Here is a 20738-nt window from a genome sequence, read left to right on the forward strand (position 1 = left end):
CCTCTTAGTAGTTTTGAAATAAGGTTTATTAGATTTGAAAAAAAGATTTTTAGACAAAAATGAATAAATGAATAAAATGCAATCATAAACAAAAATTGCCCCTGAAGCTGTACATAGCCTTCAAATGGGTTTTCTGAGACCAACATATTGATGACCTAAAATAGGTCATCAATATGAGATTGGTGGTGGTGTTTGTGGCAGCCGCAGGTTACTGCAGTAACCTGCGAGAGCTGGGCTGCAGTACCTGAGAAGGACCACTACACAGTGTACAGCGCTGTGGTGCTCCAGTTCCATGCACTGCAAGCTGCAGCAGCAGCTAACAACTGATCGGTGGGGATTCCTGACTTATGGATAGGTCATCAATATGTTAATCGTGGAAAACTCCTTTAAACAAGCATCTTAGTTACAAAGTTACCTTCCACTCTGAAGCTGAATGTGGAGGGTAGTGAATGGTTCCACACGAATGAGATAATGCATCACACCAGCAGCATTGGAGTAGTGTGTACCATAGTGGAAACTGTCAATCTTTCCAGAAGGATCTTCAAAGTTTTCATACCTGAAATTCATATTTTCGGTAACTTTTGTATAAATTTCAACATTTATTTTTAATTAACACAAAACACATAAATTGCATGCATAGCCATTTTCAAACAAGCATACCACCAGTGCATTTCTGCCCATATTACAGCCCCAAATCCCAGCTCATCGGTGGATCCCAGAATGAGCATCATCATAGAGGACTATTAAATTAATCTGGATTATCATCATCATATGACGCTGGAATACACTGGCCTATTGCATATGTTGTCACTTACTTTTCCCGCACAGAAGCAGCATTCTTTTCATTCACCACCCCAATGGGCTTGGATAGGTCCCTAAAGACAGCTGGGTTGTTCAAGTCCAGCTCTTCTGATGTGTAATCTTGAAGGACCCATGGAAACTGAAACAAACAATGCAGTTTTCCTATAAAGCTATTGTTACATAATTTTATGACTTTATAAAATCTGCAAAGGTTTTCAACAAAACAAAAAAACAAAAAAACATAACCTCTTATAAGCAAGAAAACTGTACAGAACATTGTTCCCATATGCACACATATTACCTACCACTGGGTACTGGGCAAGATCATTGTATGTTCTCCCAGCTATTGTATTCAGCTGAATGAGGTAGTCAAAATTCGAAATCTCCCTATTTACCCATTTCTAGAGAAAGAAAAAATGTATAAAAATAGCAGTATTACTATCAATCTAAACAGGACACTATAATGAAACAATATCAGAAAATACAGCGATAGGAAATAGCATTGCAAGCAGACACAATGTAATAGAAGTGATTTTCATGTATCCAGCTGACCGTTTTCTTTCTCCACTTAATAGTTGTGAGGTGCAAGATGGGATGGATATGCCCCACAATCAGTAATTGACAGTCAGGTTTGAGCTTATGCCATTCTGTTATTGCATTTGATTAACCTCTTCGCTACCAGCGCCGTACATGTACAGCACTGGACAAACATGGCGCCCGCTAGTATGTGCAGCGGGCCCCATGGCCGACGGGTCTTCCCTGTTTCAAAATGCAAAGCCCAGCAGCTAATGACCGCGACTGGCAATAATGCTGATCGAGGTCATTAAAGGGGTTGTGTTACGGTGGGGAGTGGGGGAACTTCCCACCGTCCAAAGTCTGAAAAGAAGGAAAGCCTGGAAGCCAGGATAAGGGAGAAGGACACCTCCTATCGCCACCCTCATCCTTTCCCTGACCTCCTAACCGCATGAACAAACCCAGATGGTAGGAGGGCTCATGCACCGGAACCTGGGCCCTACTGACTATCGGTCCCTGCAATATGGAAGTCAGGAATAAGAGACGGCCGATTCATCCATGACACTGATAAATCGGAGTCTTCCACAGGCCTAGTAACAAGGAGGAGACAGCAAGCAACAACAGAACGGCAGGTAAGTGTCCTGTGGCCAGATGACCACAGACAAAAGAACGACAAGATCAATTACCAGAAGCCACAGCTTGCTGTCTTGTAGTCCCCCCCCCCTCTCCAGGGAACCCCAGGGACCCCCTTCCGGAGGTACAACAGGACATGTCTAGCAACCATGCAGGATCAACCACACCATAGACAAACCACACATGGAACAAACAACTAGACAAACCTCAACCCATAAGTGCAGCACCAAACATAACAATGGGAAAGGGTAGACATAGGCAAGGACCTGGATGTCCCACAAGGTGGCCCTCAATGACAGGGCAGCTGGAAATGCCCAAAAAGGAGCATCCAGCCCCGATAAAGGCTATAAGAGCCAAGAGGCCACACCCAGCTCCACCTAGCACACACCTTAACCCCATGCTCACCAGAAGGGAAGGGAAACCACCTTAAAGGGAAAGCAAGCACACACACACACACACACACACACACACACACACACACATGCACGGCAAAAGTGCCACGGCAAACAACCTCCAAGCCGTGACAGGTTGTCTCACTTCAGTAAGTGGCATTTATCATGTAGAAAAAGTTAATACAAGCCACTTACTAATGTACGGTTATGATCCATATTGCTTCCATTGCTGGCTGCATTCATTTTTCCATCACACTATACACTGCTCGTTTCCATGGTTACAGACCACCCTGTAATCCATCAGTGGTGGTCATGCTTGCACACTATAGGAAAAAGCGTCAGCCTCTCTGTTAGCCGGGACCATGAAAGCAGACATAAGCTAGTGCTTTTTCCTATATTGTGCAAGCACCACCACCAGTGGTGGATTGCAGGGTGGTTTGTAACCAAGGAAATGAGCAGTGTATAATGTGATAGAAAAACGAATCCAGCCAGCTAAGGAGGCAATATGGATAATAACAATATATTAGTAAATGCCTTGTATTAACTTTCTGTACATGATAAATGCAACTTACTGAAGTGAGATAACCCCTTTAAAGCCTTTAGATGCCGTGATCAACTGTGATCACGGCATCTAAAGGGTCAAAAACCTGGAAACTTGCGCTTCCGGGCTTCTTACCGGCATCCTCTGCGGCCAATGAGGATGCCGGTAATTGATTTCGATATGCTGGGTGTCTCTGAAGAGACTCAGGGTATTGAAGCTGCAATTCTTTTGGCTACCAGATGGCAGGCCAACACAAGAAATCAGCAGTTCTACTACCAATTTGGATATGTAATAAACATAATGGTCCGGAATAAAATAAAAAAAAGTTTATATATAAAATATATTTAAAAAAATGTAAAAAGTTTAAATCACCCCCTTTCCGTAGAATAAAAAAATAAATACATAAATAACAAAAAGTATAAACATTGTGGGCATCACCGTATCTGAAAAGGTCCATACTATTAAAATATAAAAATATTTTTCCAATACCGCAAATGGCGTAATGGAAAAAAGGGGTCAAAATGGCCGATTCGCCATTTTTTCATCGCTCTTCTTACCCCCAAAAATTTAATAAAATGTGATTAAAACGTCAAACACACACCAAATCAATAAAAACACAGATCGTCCTGCAAAAAAAAAAGGAAACCCCAAATAGCTCATTAGATATAGCAATACAAAAAGTTATGGGGTAAGAATATGGTGACATAAAACATTTTTTTTTTCAAAGTTCTAATTTATTTTTACACTATTTAGACTTAAAAAAACCTACACATGTCAGTTTTGCTGCAAAGGGAATGTTGTAGGAACAAAACCAGTAAAACGGTGGAGTTTTTTTTTTCTTTCAATTCCACCCATTTGGAATTTTTCCAGTTTCCCACTACATTGTATGCCATATTAAATGGTGGCATTAGAAAGTACAACTTGTCCCGCAAAAAATAAGTCCTCATATGGATGTGAACGGAAAAATAAAAATGTTATGGCTCAAGGAAGATAGGGAAGAAAAATAAAAACGCAAAAACAAGATTTTTGTGGACTCACCTGTAAAATCTCTTTCTCGCTTTATTCATTGGGGACACAGGACCGTAGGTATAGCATGCTGCTGCCACTAGGAGGTGACACTAGGCTGAAAACTGTTAGCTCCTCCCCTGCCACCTATACCCCCTCCAGTCGGGAGAGAGCATATCAGTTTGTGCTCCAGCAGTAGGAGAAGCAAAATTAAACTGAAAACCAAACAAGAACTGCACTCTGCAATAAGACCAAACCAAAACCAGGTCCCAACTGGCAACCCATGGACCCCACATGCCATACTAGGAACAATGGGTGGGTGCTGTGTCCCCCAATGAATAAAGCGAGAAAGAGATTTTACAGGCGAGTTCACAAAAATCTCATTTTCTCGCTCATATAATTGGGGGACACAGGACCGTGGGACGTCCTAAAGCAGTCCCTGGGGAGGGAACACAACACCCCCAATAAAACAACTCCCTCATGGAAGTCACTACACTGCAGCCTGCAAGACTCTGCGCCGAGAGCAGCATCTGCCGAGACCAGAGAATCCACCCGGTAAAATTTTGTGAAGGTATGTAAGGAGGACCAGGACACCACCTTACACAGTTGGGATGCAGAAGCGTGGTGTAGGTGAGCCCAAGAAGCCCCGACCGCCCTGGTAGAGTGAGCCGTGATCCCAGGAGGAGGTGCCTTGTCCCTGGAGCAATAAGCCTCAGCAATCGCCGACTGAATCCACCGGGCAATCGTCACCTTGGAGGCCGTCAAACCTTTAAGAGGACCCTCTTGGACGACAAAGCGTCCGTACGCCGAAAGGGAGCCACGACTGCTAGGTAAGACTTCAAAGCCCGCACCACATCCAGACGATGGAGCAAGACCTCCCTCGGATAAGAAGGCTGCGGACAAAACGAGGACAGAACAATGTCCTCATTAACATGAAAAGCTGATACTACCTTCGGTAGAAAAGATGGCATGGGGCGAAGCACCACTTTATCCTGATGGAACACCAAGAAGGGCTCCTTGCAAGAAAGAACTGCCAGTTCTCAAACTCTCCGGATAGATGTGATGACCACTAAAATAGCTACTTTCCAAGAGAGCAAGCGAAAAGAGACCTCTCTCAGAGGTTCAAACGGAGAGCACCTAGAACCAAGTTGAAGTCCCAAGCATTTAAGGGGGGACGATAAGGGGGCACTGTGTGAGCCACCCCCTGCATAAACATCTTGATCGGACCTAACCCGGCCAGGGGCCTTTGGAAAAAAATGGACAGGGCCGAGACCTGCCCTTTCAATGAACTAAGTGCCGCCAGACCCAGCTCCAATCCAGACTGCAGAAATGCCAGTACATTAGGAAGAAAAAAAAAAAAATCTAGGAGGAAGATCGCGCTCCTCACAGAAACGCAGGACGGACTTCCACGTCCTGTAATAAGTCTTGGATGATGAGGGTTTCCTGGCTCTAATCATAGTCCTAATGACCGCATCCAAGAAACCCTTCTGTCTCAAAATGAAGGTTTCAATAGCCACGTCGTTAAACGTAGTGTATCCAAACTCTGGTGGAAGACTGGACCTTGAAAAAGAAGGTCGGCCCTGAGTGGAAGGGGCCACGGTGTGTCCCCCTAGAAGACGAATGAGCTCTGAATACCAGGCCCGGTGAGGCCAGTCCGGAGCAATCAGGATCGCCTGGATGTTCTCCATTCTGATTCTGCACAGAATCCAGGGCAGGAGACCATGGATGCAATCTGGGCCGGATCCATTTCCGCATCCGAATCCACAATCTCCCCCTCTGACAGAGCGTCACCAAGGGAGGATGCCTGTGAATGGGAATCGGGAGGAGGTGGGGATGTTGAAGTGTCAGAGGAGGAGTGGCGACCTGCTCTAGGTCGCTTGCTGGGAAGCCTGCTCCTGGGTTGTACGCCATGAGACGGTGTAGACTGCACCGGTGGCGATTTCTCAACCAAACGACCCAATAGAGAAAGGGTGGAGTGGGAGATTTTAGAAAGATCCAGTCAGGTTCTACACAGTCAGGATGGTCCTGAACTTCTGTGGGCTGTGGAGGGGAGGGATGGCTCTGTGCAGGCACATGACATGCAGAACACAGAGATGTTGCCTGTCCACGAGGAGCCTAAACGGAGGGAAGAACCTCAAGCCATGCCCCCTGAATGTCCGCTCAGTATGCCCTTCATGCTGAAGACTGCGATCATTGACAGTAAAACCGAATCGAATTGTCGACTGAGCTATCCGGGCTCATCCGTGACTGCAGGGGGAAGCGGTAGGAAACCCCCGCAGAGTGCCCCCGCTGATCGCCGCAAACGTTAACGCCCCGCCTGCCGGAGCCGCAGTTGACCCCCGCATGACTGGGAGATATGGCCAGGAACGCAACCCCCTTTGGGCCTTGTGAGAGGACAAAAGGGGGAAGCTGGTGGTGGTACATACTCACCTGTCTTCATCTGTGGTCTTCGCCCTTCCAAGACAGACCAGCAGTGCCACCTCTACGGCCGTTGGCACAGAAGTGGCAGCGGGCCGGGCAGCAAAGAGCTTGGAGCAGGTGGCCCTCGTGCTGGTGGGAAGCAGGGGAGCAGGGGAGCTGCCCTGGTCCACTTGTCTTCTTGGGGGGAGGCAAGGCGGTGGGTGGGACAACAGTCACCGGCCAGCCACCCGGGGATACAGAGCAGCATTGTAACTCTGTGTCCCCAAGACCTGAGAAAAAAGAATAAAATTTAAAGAAAAGAAAATAAACAGCAGAGCCCCCCCTGCTAGGGAGGGAGGTCTTCCTCCTACAACACTAAGCTAAAAACTGATATGCACTCTCCAGACTGGAGGGGGTATAGCCTGCAGGGGAGGAGCTAACAGTTTTCAGCCTAGTGTCACCTCCTAGTGGCAGCAGCAAGCTATACCCACCGTCCTGTGTTCCCCAATGATATGAGCGAGAAAAAAAAAAAACGGTATCCTAAGGGTTAAATGGAGGATTCACAATAAAAGATATTTCACTTGCATCATACTAAAGAGTGTGCAGCAGTACTTCAATATTACTGATAAAGGGCAAACTGTGCCAGCAAGACAACAATGTTTTACTAGTAGTTTATTATTATTATTATTATTATTTATAGGGCCTTTAGGGGCCAAGACGGGAAGAACCTGAATAAGCATCAGCCAGGACTGACCCGAGTCACCGAAACATCTGGCTGCTCGCCTGTTTCCATAACTCCCATAGCAGTGATTCTGAGCTACGCTGGTTTCAGTAACTCAGCAGTTAACAGAATCAGTACCGTTTACGGAGCTACGCTGTTTGTGTAGCTCCGATTCACTGCTGTGAAGGTTACAGAAACAGCAGAAAGCAGCCCGCTGGGCCATTTTTGAAACTCCATTTTCTATCTCAGCCATAGAAAGCCGAGATGGAATAATGCTTTAATTATTCATATATATATATATATATATATATATAATATATATATATATATATATAATAGCAAACTAAATCCATACAGTAGGATTGTGGGATTTGAAGAGCATTGTATGGATGCTAGGTTAAATATTAGGCTCTAATCATATAAGCACGTTTATAACAGATGCCATAGCATGGTTCCGGATCCGTTGTTCATCAGATACAAACCACCAAAATGACCTAAGAATAAGGTTTGCCCGTACACCTGGGTGAACATATCCATTTGCAGGCGTTTTAACATGAACATGCTATTTAAGTACACGACTCTACACATCCATGTCACTTACTTGGGTAAGGCCTGATGCTTTCAATAATTCCTGTGGTGACCGAGTTCCATATAAATTTGGAAGACGGAGAGAAAGAATGCGGCTGTATACTTTATTTCTGACCTAAATGATCATAAAATATTAAATTAGAACTTTTTGCTTTAAGGGCAAGATAGAAACCGTTTAAACCAAACATTTATGCGCAATTCACCATGTTCAGACCTAAACAAAATCAATCTTTACGATTTTAATTGGATTAAAGCAGATCTGTCTTATGTAAGGGTAACCCATTATAGATATTGCCTGCTGCATTAATGAAGTGAGCACTCGCCCAACCGTCTCTGCAGTGACGGACAAGTGCGGTGAATACTCGCATATACTATATGTGCCATTCAGGCCAATAGTGGAACGGACCTATGTGTGCAATATGCTCCATTTACATAGGACAATATATTCTACTGCAGTTATTCCAAGTACACAGATTTAGGGCGCATTCACGCGACAGTAGTGTTTTGAGAATCCGCAAAACACAGATATCGGCCAGTGTGCGTTCCGCAATTTGCGTATCGCATATGGCCACAATTATAACAGAAAATGCCTTTTCAATCTTGCGGACAAGAATAGGACATGCTCTATATTTGTTTTGCTGCCCGCATTTTTTGCGGTCCCTTTGAAATGAATGGGCCACAAATGAGCGCCAAGATGTACACTTCTTACCTCCTTTTTGAAATTCAGAAAGTAGTTGGTTTGATCAACTAGAAATATTTCCAAAGCCGATCTCCTCAGGTTGTACCGACGTAAATGAATCTCTCTTATTTGAGAAAGCAGCCACTTGAAGTCATACCCCACACCTGCAGGAAGAGGTACAGGTGGGTTCAGAGGTATCCATATTTTAATACATCATAGGTAAGATGCAAGTTAAAAAGTAACTCTACTACCAGGACCCATCTCTCATTTACAGAAAAGGGGAGACATGGCATGGTGAAAACAGTACAACTGTATGTAGTATTTAAAGGGGTTATCCAGGTTCTTACAATTGACGGCCTACCCCACTACAAGTATGGCGCTGCTCAGAATGTGAACAATGAAGAGGCCACAACTCTTCCTTGTGCACGACAGCCACACCATAGTTTAGGTGGGGGTCTGAGTGCTGACATCTTCACTGATCACTAAAATGAGGATACAGAAGTGCCGACACAGAGAGCCGTCTCTCCTCGCTGCTGGAGATGGAATGGAGACTGCCTCAGACCTTCTACTGAGACATTCTTCAGCAGCGAGGAGAGACAGTGCTTTGTGAGGGCTTTTAGTTCCCACTTTTAGCGAACAGTGGAAGCCTCAGCACTCGGACCGCCACTGGTTAAAACCACTGAAAGGTTACTATGGCATATAAAACGCGATTTTTGTAAAACTTACCTGTAAAATCTCTTTCTCGCTCTTCATTGGGGGACACAGAGACATGGGAATAGCTATGTCCTCTAGGAGGCGTTGACACTAGTAAAAGCTGTTAGCTCCTTCCCTGGCAGCTATACCCCTCTCCAGCCTGGAGAGAGAGCTTCAGTTTGTGAGAAGCAGTAGGAGAAGCAAGTAAACCAACGAAAAAACGTGGAACAGCAACAATGCCAAGAACCGAACAAGGTTCCAACCAGCAACAGCCACAACTGTGGTCAAACAACAACATTGGGTGGGTGCTGTGTCCCCCAATGAAGAGCGAGAAAGAGATTTTACAGGTAAGTTTTAAAAAAATCTCGTTTTCTCGCACATATTCATTGGGGGACACAGAGACCTTGGGACGTCCTAAAGCAGTCCACAGGGAGGGAAAACCACACCCATGGAGTAAGCGCCCCTGCAGATAACTAAGAACTGCCGCCTGTAAGACCATAAGCATGCATCTGGCAAACCTTTGTGAATGTGCGCAAGGAGGACAGTAGCCGCCCTTTCACAACTGCGCGGCCGAACTCTGAATCCTCCGAGCCCAAGAGCGCCACCGCTCTGGTGGAGTGAGCCGTGACACCGAAGGACGGGACCCTGCCCCGGGTGCAGTACGCTTAAGCAAATGTAGATGTAGATGTGCAAATGTAGATGTGCAATTGCCCCCTGGAGGCCGCCAATGCCTTGCGAGGACCCTCCATGCTGACAAAAAAAGGAGAGTCCGTACCCCGGAAGGAACTGGAGGCTAGCAATAAATTGTCCGAGCCCTGACAACTTAACAATGATCTAACTCCTGTTCCCTAGGGGGTGAAGGGGAGGGACACAGTGATGGAAGGACAGTTTCTTCATTGAAATGGAACTCAGAGACCACCGTCGGAGAATAGGAATGAACGGGCCGGGGAACCGCTTATCCCTGTTAGAACCAGAACGTTCTCCGCAAGAAAGAACCCCAACCCGGACACCCATCTGACGGATGTGATAGCCACAAGAAAAAAAACACCCTCCAGAACCGAAGTCAGAGAGACATCTCCCGCAAGGGTTCAAGGGGAGAATTCCGGGAGTGCTGAAAGGACTAAGGTCAGATCCCAAAGCGGTAAAGGGAGAATGGTATGGAGGAACCGCATTTGCCCAGGAAACAACACATTGGCTAGGTAAAAGCAGAGACAATATGAGAATCACTGGTGGTGGAGTTCCGTCAACGACCGTGTATTAACGGAGTAGCAACACTGCTTGACAATTTCAAACAGACCAAGACGAGAGAAAAAAACTCCTGCCTTGAAGAGGAAGAAAAGAAGGGGTGTTCCGTTCCAGAAACAAAACTCCATCAACATTCGTGACAGCACCCTTGCTCAGCCTGGCGTGGCGAGTCTCGTAGTCTAGCCACGGAACGTGCAGTGAAAAGGCATGACTACATCAGACTGACATGGTAGTCACTAGTCAAGACTTGAGAGGTAGTTGTAGAAACGGGTAGTACACCCAGGACCAACGGGTAGGAGTTGGAAAAAACGTCACAGCCCAACAGATGTTCCGGAACAGGACTTGGAGGGGAAAAAAAATCACGGAACCAATACCCTGCATCCACATAGATGAGGGGAAGTAGTAACGTAGGAGCAACCAAGGTTTGCGGAGTGGCCGTGAACCCTGAGCCAGAAAAGGAAAAGAAAATCGGAAGAAAAAATAAAATAAAAAATAAATAAAATGACAAGGCGAAGTCCATTCCCCATCTGAGAGTAGCACTACACCGTAGTTGCCACCGGATGATAGCGGCGGTGCCACACTACGCCTAAAGAGGGGGCCATGCAGCGCACGCCACCGAATCTAGAGGATAGAAGAATTTGTTACTGACGGAGGAGCCAGAGTATGTAAGGACCCCCGTACTGTAGTATCCTCAGGGCGCCCGCCAGCCCAAGCTGAGGGGCAGACTAGAGGGATCCGGAAGAGGCCATGGTACCATACTGCCTCAGGAAGGAGAGCTAACCTTAAATACTTCACCAGGGAGGGGCGTTAGACAGGAACAACCGCCAAGCCAGCGTACGGGTAGAACCCCTACCTGAGGGAATGACCCACTGCAGCGACTGCGAACGGTAGTATCAGCGTAAAAAATCTGCATCAGCGGAGGAGAACACGATGCAATGCTAAAACAGAGTGCAAGCACCACTACTTCCCATATCAAAGATGGTGCATAGGGAATATCGAGTCAGTGTAACACTCTACTTACTGAAACGTAATCACAACATTACGTGCCATGGAGTACGCACTACCTATTGTTGAAGACCCATATTGGAGAGAGGTTGTCATACTCATCCCCTAAAACTGTACCAAGAACAAGACACAACGTGGAAACAGCCACAGTATCCCTGGCGGTACCGAAATACCATTAGAAGCATACAGGGCCCCAGCGTGTATCGATACTCGCTACGCTCCACTTGTAAAAGAAGCCAAGACAACTATAACTGTGGCGTAGTTGAAGTGCAACATCCAAGATGTGTACTCATTCCCCACGGTAGTGGATCAGATCGTGAAAAGGGCAATGTTGCAATGATCCCACCATTTAAAAGGGGGGGTATTGCTTACGGCAAGCACTACACTAGTGGTAGTGCAAATACTCCATCATGAGGGTGGCGATGCAGTAATGCATCTAGCAGGAACTGAATCCAAGTAGAGAGAGTACGCCTCTTACGGAAAGGGCAAGGCATAAGGAGAGTCCCGTATCCATACCCCACCTACGTAAAGGGGTAATACATACAGCAAACACTGAACCAGGGACAATGCCATAGCGCCACCTATGCAAGAGGCTAATGCCTACCATAAGTACTGTCCCCAGTGGGAAAACAGTTCCTCCACCTCATAAAAGGGGAAACACCTACTGCCGGCACTGAAACCGTGCTAGGGCGGTTAGACCCCAATAGAGGAAGGTATCAACCAAGGGAGTACTTTATCCAGTAGTAGTGCAAATACTCTGCCTGAGGAAGGGGGTAATGCATACGACAAGTACTGCTGTCTCCTCGGACGCCATCTTGGAAGATCGCACCGGAATCACGGCGAGAACCGAACCACTGATCCCCCTTTCAGACCGAACCTCTCCAGGGAGGGAGGGTGCGCCTGAGCGTGACCCTAGGGAGGAAGGGTGGGGGTGTGGAGGTGACCGAGGAGGAATATAACCCGCTCTGGCCGACTATGTGCAATCCTGCCTCACAAGAATACGCCCATGGCAGCTGAGACTGCGCCGGTGGAATCTATCAACCAAATTACTTGGGGTGGAATGGCAACGTCTAGAGGCTCACTCACCGGATTGCGCAGGTGGAGGTACATCAACCAAAAGACCTCAGAGGGTGAAATGGGAATTTTCAGAGGTCCTCCATTGGGTTGCCACTGGCAGTTCTTTATCAAACGACCTCTGAGGGTGGATTGGTAAAGTCCGGAGATCCACCATTGGATTATGCCGGCGGTGCCTATCCCAGCAAACGACCCAGGAGGGTGATTGGAAAGATCCAGAGATCCACCATTGGATTGCGCAGGCAGCGCTTTATCAACCAAACTGCCCCCGGAGGGTGATTGGGAAGGTCCGGATGTCCAGTATTGGATTGCACAGGTGGTCCGGATGTCCAGTATTGGATTGCACAGGTGGTGCTCATCAATCAAACGACCCCGGAGGGTGATTGGGAAGGTCCGGATGTACACAATTGGATTGCATAAGTAGCGCTTTATTAACCAAACGACCCCTGAGGGTGATTGGGAAGTCCAGATGTACACAATTGGATTTGCGCAGGCAGTGTTTTATCAACCAAACGACCCCAGAGGGTGATTGGGAAGGTCCGGATGTACACAGTCGGATTGCGCAGGTGGTGTATATCAATCAAACGACCCCTGAGGGTGATTGGGAAGGTCCGGATGTACACAGTCGGATTGCGCAGGTGGTGCCTATCAACCAAACGACCCCAGAGGGCGAGTGGGAAGGTCCATATGTACACTGTTGGATTGCGCAGGCAGCGCATGGCAACCATACGGCCCCCCAGAGGGCGAGTGTAGAAAAACTGAAGGGTCCTCTTTTGACCGTGATAGGACCCAGGTCCCTCAACAGTAAAGCCCCTCAGCCAGAACCCCATATAACCCTGTGTCAGCTTCAGGAAAGGGCTGACCAGGAAGGGTTAACTGCCTGAGGACCGAGGGCGGGCTCTGCAAGCTATAGGGGGAGGGGAAGGCAAGGCAAGGCGGGAAGAATTCGCGCCAGACCGCCCCCCTCCCTGGAGAAAAATTGTGGGCTAGTAGGCCGCAAACTGGGGTCTAAAGTTATAGGACCCGGCCGACTGTACCGTCGGCGCACCGAGGGCTGTGGGGACAACTGTGTATGACCGCCGCCGGCCGAATCGGAATGCGCAGGTGAAAAGGTCCGGCATGACCACACACATCGCTGTAAGCGCAGGTAGCGCTTTAGAATGGCGCCAGACTGTAGAGCGATGCGCCCGCATGTGGGAGCACAGGTCTGAGTGAAGGCGGAGCCAGATTAGTGGTGTCTGGAGCCAAGCTGGCGTTAGGTTCCTGGAGCCTTGCGCACTTAGGCGCCCGCTTCCAGGGATGAATATCACAGGGGAGCAGAGGTTATAAACGACCCCTGTGTCAGCGAGTTGCGCAGGCAGTCTGCGTCCGTTCCCCACACCCGACCAAAGTGGTGCGCACGGAGCCCGCTGTATAATATGATAGCGCCTGCGGGGAGCTGGTCATTAGCCCCATTATGTGCCCGAATATAAACGTCACAGAGGGGGAGGGAAGAAAGACTTGGAGCTGGGCTAGTGATAAATGAAGCCCTTGTCTGGCCAAAGAGGGAGCCTTTCCATAGAACCCTTTAATAGGAAGGGGAGGTAGGGGGTTAACATACTCGCCTAGTCCCGTACTCAACTATTTTCCTTCTCTTCTCTTTACCCTCCCTAAGTGGGCCCGTAAGGTACCTTTTTCTAGCAGGGTCACCTAATCAGCAGCTGGCACCGGAGTGGCAGGAGTCTGGTATGGCGGGAAGGTCTTTTTGGCGGACCTAGGTGACCCCTTGGCTGGCGGGATGCAGGGGAGCGAGGCTGCCCTGGTCCACCTTGTCTTCTGTGGGGGAGGCAGCAGTGCGGATGACCGACACTGGCGCAACTTGACCCCGGGAGAACAGGGAAGCGAGGCGTCCACTGTTGTCCCATCTGAAAAAGAAGGAAATAAAATAAAATAAAAAATATTCAGGAGATCCCTGCAGAGCAGGGAGGTCTTGCCTCCTATTGACACTAGAAAAAACTGAAGCTCTCTCTCCAGGCTGGAGGGGGTATAGCTGCCAGGGGAGGAGCTAACAGCTTTTACTAGTGTCAACGCCTCCTAGAGGACATAGCTATACCCAAGGTCTCTGTGTCCCCCAATGAATATGGGCGAGAAAAAGTTTTTTTTAAAAGCACAGGTAAGCTTGAGCTGTAAGTATGAGTGATAATTTCATGTGTATATAAGGTTGTACAACCAATACAGCTCTACAGGAACTATTTCTGTATGTCCTCCTAGAGACTAGGAAGCTGCAGTCCTTTATTGTACAGTGTCTGTGCCATACCCTAAACAATTAAAGCGAACCTGTCACATTGAATATTGAGCTGTAGGCAGCATGTTATAGAGCAGGAGGAGCTGAGCAGATTGATATCTAGTTTTATAGGAAAGATTCAGCATAGCTTATATTTTTTACTAGGGATCGACCGATATAGATTTTTTTTTAGAGCGCCGATACTGATAACCTGTGAACTTTCAGGCCGATAGCCGATAACTTATACCGATATTCTGTGCGTTTTCATTCTTGAAAAAGAAAAAAAATAATAATCTGTTACGGCGTTCACCACATAGGAGATTTTTATTTTTTTATATTTTAATAGTTTGATTTTTCGGACGTGGCAATATGTGATATATTTATTTATTGTTTAGATATTTTATATGTAAAATTGGTAAAGAGGGAGATTTATAGTTAATATTTTGGTGGGGTTTTTTTTGTTTGTTTTTTTTAAAACGTTTTATTTAATAACTATTTCCCCACTTAGGGGCTAGAACCTGGGATCTTTTAAGCTCTATTAGGGTGAATAGGATCTTACAATGTCCCTGCTGCCCTGTGCATAGTGCACACAGCAGCAGGGAGATTACCATGGCAGCCGGGGCTTCAGTAGCGTTCTGGCTTCCATGGTAACCGATCGGAGCCCCAGGATTACACTGCTGGGGCTCCAATTGAGAAGCTGCCACTGCCACCAATGAAGAGGAGGGGACCCTGTGGTCTCTGCCACCAATGACTTTAATACTGGGGGGTGGGGGCGCACTGTACTACCAATGTTTTTAATACTGGGGAGAATGCACATAATTAACTTTTAATACAGGAGGCGGGTGTGTCGGCGCAGAATCACATACCCGGCACCCTGCCTCTGACAGGGAGCTGCGATCAGCGGCAGCAGTTAACCCTCAGGTAAGGCACCTATGGGGTTAACTGCCGCTGATCGCAGCTTCCTGTCATATAGGCTGCGCACCGCCTCCTGTACTTGTATTAGACGTTAATTATCATTGGTGGCGCAGTGCACAGGGGGGAAGAGAGTAACTCCTTCTCCCCTGTGAGCTGAGGGAACATGAGAGCGCTGACAGCAGTGCGCTCATGTTCTCTGATAGCGCGCTGGACACATTATCGGCAAGGTTAGATGCAGATAGCAATAACTTTAAAAATCATGAATATCGGACAATAATATCTGTAACTCCGATAGTCGGTCAATCCCTGTGAAGTCCAGGATGCGGTCCTATCAATGAGGCTGTCAGCCTTCCCTTTATGACTGTATACAGAGATAGCTGTCAATCACTTGTAGGACCACCTCCTGGACTTCACAGCCCAGAATGAGCAGGAATTTAAATGAACATAATACAAGTTTTATTGAATCTTTTCCCAAACAACTATATATCAATCTGCTCTGCTCCTCCTGCTCTAGAACATACTGCCTGCAGCTTACATTGTATTTTATGATTACAAGATCCTTTTATGTCCTATTATAGTAATTAGAACATAATGGTCCATCCATTTTGCAGGAATATGTGTAGTACAATATAAATCACATAGCATTTTTATCTCACTTTTGCCATGTTTTTGCTGCTCTGAGAAAACCACTACCACTACCAGACGACTTACTTATTATAATCGTGCTCCATTATACCTTAAAAGGGTTTTCCAAGATATTTTTACTAATGCCCCATTCTAAGGATAGATCATCAGTATCTAATTGGTGGAGGTCCAACACCTGATCAGCTGCTTGAGAAGGCACTGACACTCGCAGTAGCGCCGGGGCCTTCTCTCTGCTCACCAAGCTCGGCACCGTCCATTCGATTGTGGCTGTGCTTGAAATTGCAGCTCAGCCCCATTCACTTCAATGGGGCTGAGCTGTGCCTATGTTATGTGACCAGTGAACGTGAAGTTACAAGGCCTAGGGAAAACTGCAAGAAGGCCGTGGAACTACTGTGAGCTCCGGTGCCTTCTCAAATAGTTGATTGGCATGGGTCCCGGATGTCGACCCCCTCCGATCAGATACTGATGACCTATCCAGAGGACAAGTCAGTCAATTTATCTCAGAAAATCCCATTTAGTTCACAATTGCACGTGTGTTAAAATGAAACTATACAAACAAGATAGTCTTACCTTCTTCTTTTTCAGTGCTGCCATCAAAGAAATAAATATGCTGAGTGGTAACTTCTAAGCGGCCAGAAATAACATCCATTACAGTGATGAGTTCGCAGTCCTCAGATAGAACGGTTTTCTCCTTCTGGCTCTGTTCTTCTTTTTCACCTCTTAACAAGTAGACAATTTATTTCAAGTAACTTTATTGGGTAAAATGCAATACAGGAAAGTAACGATTAAGCTTATTTGGTGGGTAATATTACCTCAATGCTCTTATCCCATATTTAGTAAGATACTGAATATCAAATACAGAAACCACTAAAGTCTAGACCTACTTTCTTCTACATATTATTTTAGGACAACTCCTAGAACCAAGATTTGCCCTTCGCTGCCATATGTTGTGATTAGAGATGAGAGAATTTCATATTTTGAAGTTTGTGGGCAGGTTTGTTTTGTGGTATATACTGAATTGTGTTATGGATTCCGTTACCACGGACATAGCTATAATTCCACGACGGAATGCCTTTAGATGCATTCCGTTATTCATTCCGTCATAATAGAAGTCTATGGCCTGCATAACGGATCCGTCCGGTTTATGTTAAGCAGGAGAGGACTCCAGATCCGTTTTGCAGCCCATAGACTTCTATTATTACGGAATAAAGAACGGAATGCCTCTAAAAGGCATTCCGTTATGCATTCCTTCATGGAATTGCGTTATAGTCCGTGGTAACGGAATCCATAACGCAATTCAGTAAATACCACAACAAGAACCAGCACACGAGCTTCAAAATATGAAATTCGCTCATCCCTAGTTGTGATGTTAAGGTTCCAAGAAAAAGTACAATTTAGCCAATCACAAGTTAACAATAACTTCGGCAGGAGCTCCGTACAGTATCGGAACGAAGTTTTATGTGAATTGACTTCGGATGTTTTTCAGAAGTGATGCAAAGGAAGGAAGTAAAACAATGAGGCATTAGACAATCTACTGTGAAGGGGATAAAATTCCTTCCTGGTTTCCACATCACCATCATGCTTGAATGACATTCAAACAAGGGTTCTACAGATTTCAGTAAGTATAAATGTTGTTGTTTTGTTCTAAGATGTCATCTAAGCCTTTCTTGTTTCTTCTAAAACTATGTATTGTAAATTGGTCAAGGCACTCTCTCAAAACTTTGCATGAATTACTAGTACAGGTGACTTTGTAATGTACCTCATGTAAAAATAAATTTTTCTGGAGCTATATGATGTTTCCTACCTCCCCCCAATCTTTTATAAAACTACAGTAACATTTCTCTGACTTGGAAGACCAAGACCAGCTGCCTGCTTACTGAATGATCATGTTACATCATCCCATAGAGATCTAGAGAGGAAAGGAGGAAGAGTAGAGAGAAACAGAGACGAGCACAACACAGACATGATTCAGCATATTCAGCAGCTAATAGGAAATGTTATATTTCACAAAGTGCTTTATTCACATCTAAACTGCTCAGCGCTTCTCTACGATGTCTTATATGATGTTTCTGGACGATTGTGAGTATAGGTGGATTCACACAGCCTTATTTTCGGGCAGATTATTGGGAACGACTGTTTCCCAACAATCTGCTATCTAATATGCTGCCGATCACCCAATGAACAAGCAAAACGTTCGTTCATCGGGTGATCCTCTTGTTCGTGCAGGCACATTAATCATCGTTTCTGGGAAGCAAATCGTGCTGTCTGTACAGCGATCTGCTGCCCAGAAACAATTATTCTGTATGGGGACAAAGGATCGCTGAATGAGCAGCTGACTGTCGGGAAGGAACGCTTCCTTCCTGACAATCGGCTGTGACATTATGTGGTGTAAACCTGCCTTAAAGAGGACCTTTCACCGATCCTGACATTGTGAACTAAGTATCATGACCTATACAGCGGCGCCCAGGGATCTCACTGCACTTACTATTATCCCTGGGCGCAGCTCCGTTCTCCCGTTATGTCCTCCGGTATGTTCGGGGACTTGGTTATAGTAGGTGGAGTCTGCCCTTGTTCTGCTGGGCGTCTCCTTCTCCTAGGCTGTAGCGCTGGCCAATCGCAGCGCAGAGCTCACAGCCTGGGAGTTTATGTTTATATATATATATATATATATATATATATATATATATATATATATATAAAAAATATGCCCATGAGATCTCCCTACCCCCACACTGCGCAGGCTCGGAGATCGGATGGATGTTCTGGAGTTACCCGCGCTTGCGCACTGGGCCATAATATTTCCCTACTGAGGCTCTCCGGCGCATGCACAGTGGGACACTGCAGCTGAACTCCGCTGTGAGATTTTTCCCTAAACTGTGCATTTGCGCATGCGCAGATCGTCAAAACTCAGGAGCGCCTCCTCACGTCATTAGCGGTGCGACCGGAAGTTAGGATGTAGGGAAATCTCACGAAGTAGGGTAATGTAACGTTACAACTCCCTTTGATGAGACAGTAAGAATATTTAAATAAATAGCCCATACTCTTTCTACTCCACACGCGTTCCAAGCTGGAACGCAAGATAGCTCCGCCCCCCACTTCCGGCCATGATGTATATCGGCCGTAAAAACAGACAATTCAATATATTTTCTTTTTTTCTCTAATATTTGTAAAACCTGACTATTTGTCCTTCATCACATCTGAAGTTTAATGTATTATTTAAGACAATTCACCCTTTTTGCAAAACAGGAAATGATGTCAGATAGGGTCAGCCCCCTCCTGACCACATGACCCAAAACCATGTGCATGTAGTCACCCTATATAAAGGCTGCCATATCACACTGTATGTATGCTCTTGAGAAAGGGATTTACATCCCGAAACGCATCAAGATATTTATTGAAAATAAAGACTTCCACTAATCCAGGAGCCTTTGGTGCCATCTTTTGGGGACGAGAGAAGCCACTTTTATCATCTACAAGCGATCTCGGCGGGGGAGGTGCAAGTATTGGTGTATTGAGTTTATCCTTTACTTCCCTCCCCGGTAAAGTAAGTCCCACTCTATTTCAACTGCCATCAGTGGCAATACGAACGATGCTTATGTATGTTTATACTACAGATTTTAAATAATATCACTGTGGACATGATCTTACCATGCCCATTTTAACCTCACTAAACGCATTTAGCTTCACGCTTTGCTAATATTTCGCTCCTTGGCACCCTCTTGCTGCCTCCGGGTCAACTCCCGGAACAGCACCACTTGCCGTATATATTTTTCACACCTGTTCACTTACTATACAGTACACTGCCCTGTACTGAACTCCTACGGTCTGGGAAGGTGCCTCACGTTTCTTTCTCTACCAGGTTATACCGCTTCCACATCCAGGTGAATCTCTGTCATCTCAAATCCTCTCCCCCCCCCCTACTATCCCAATCCTTGCTTTTGGCTGACTCCATTTTTGATTGTCTTTGCATATTTATACATAGTTGTTAGATCTTCATTCAGTCCTAATTTTGACAATCTTTCTGGGTACTGTAGTTGCAGTTGTCTCTCAGATGGTGGGTGGACACTAGCTTCTACCTGTAGAATACACAAGGGGACAGGAGATTCTGCTCCCTGTCTCTTAAAGAGGACCTTTCACCGATCCTGACATTGTGAACTAAGTATCATGGCATATACAGCGGTGCCCAGGGATCTCACTGCACTTACTATTATCCCTGGATGCCGCTCCGTTCTCCCGTTATGTCCTCCGGTATGTTCGGGGAACGCCTCCTCACGTCATTAGTGGTGCGACCGGAAGTTAGGAGGTAGGGAAATCTCACGAAGTAGGGAAATGTAACGTTACACCGGAAGTGTATTGCAGCTGCTGTGTCTTGTCTTCTTGTAGGATGATGCACTCCACCCTGGAGCGCAAGAAGGAAATGTGTTCCACCATAAAGGGCGCAAGCAGTGCGGCCCTTCTGTGTCACATGGTGAGGAATGACAAAGGGGGCGTGTCCGAGACAGATGAGTGCTAGATGTAGGGGTTGGGCATGTAGGATAGACGTTTGGTGTACTTAACATGTGGTGCACAGTATTTTCCGGCATGTAGTGACCGGTACATATATAAGCAAATAAATAAGTATAGAC

At 46.3% G+C, this 20738-nt stretch overlaps 1 protein-coding gene across 4 annotated transcripts in view; it reads right to left on the reverse strand.

The window, feature by feature from the left end:
• NBEAL1 (neurobeachin like 1) overlaps window positions 1-20738 on the reverse strand; it is a 245395-nt gene that overhangs the window by 70175 nt on the left and 154482 nt on the right. For all 4 annotated transcript variants that reach the window (XM_040441754.1, XM_040441755.1, XM_040441756.1 and 1 more), the window contains 6 exons: window positions 16684-16832; window positions 8304-8437; window positions 7608-7709; window positions 1107-1202; window positions 816-940; window positions 416-556 (listed from right to left, as the gene is read on the reverse strand). In XM_040441754.1, the coding sequence (XP_040297688.1) occupies window positions 416-556; window positions 816-940; window positions 1107-1202; window positions 7608-7709; window positions 8304-8437; window positions 16684-16832 (747 nt within the window). The remainder of the gene's footprint in view (window positions 1-415; window positions 557-815; window positions 941-1106; window positions 1203-7607; window positions 7710-8303; window positions 8438-16683; window positions 16833-20738) is intronic.

This window comes from Bufo bufo, chromosome 7, assembly GCF_905171765.1.
Source record: "Bufo bufo chromosome 7, aBufBuf1.1, whole genome shotgun sequence".
Taxonomy (NCBI): Eukaryota; Metazoa; Chordata; class Amphibia; order Anura; family Bufonidae; genus Bufo; species Bufo bufo.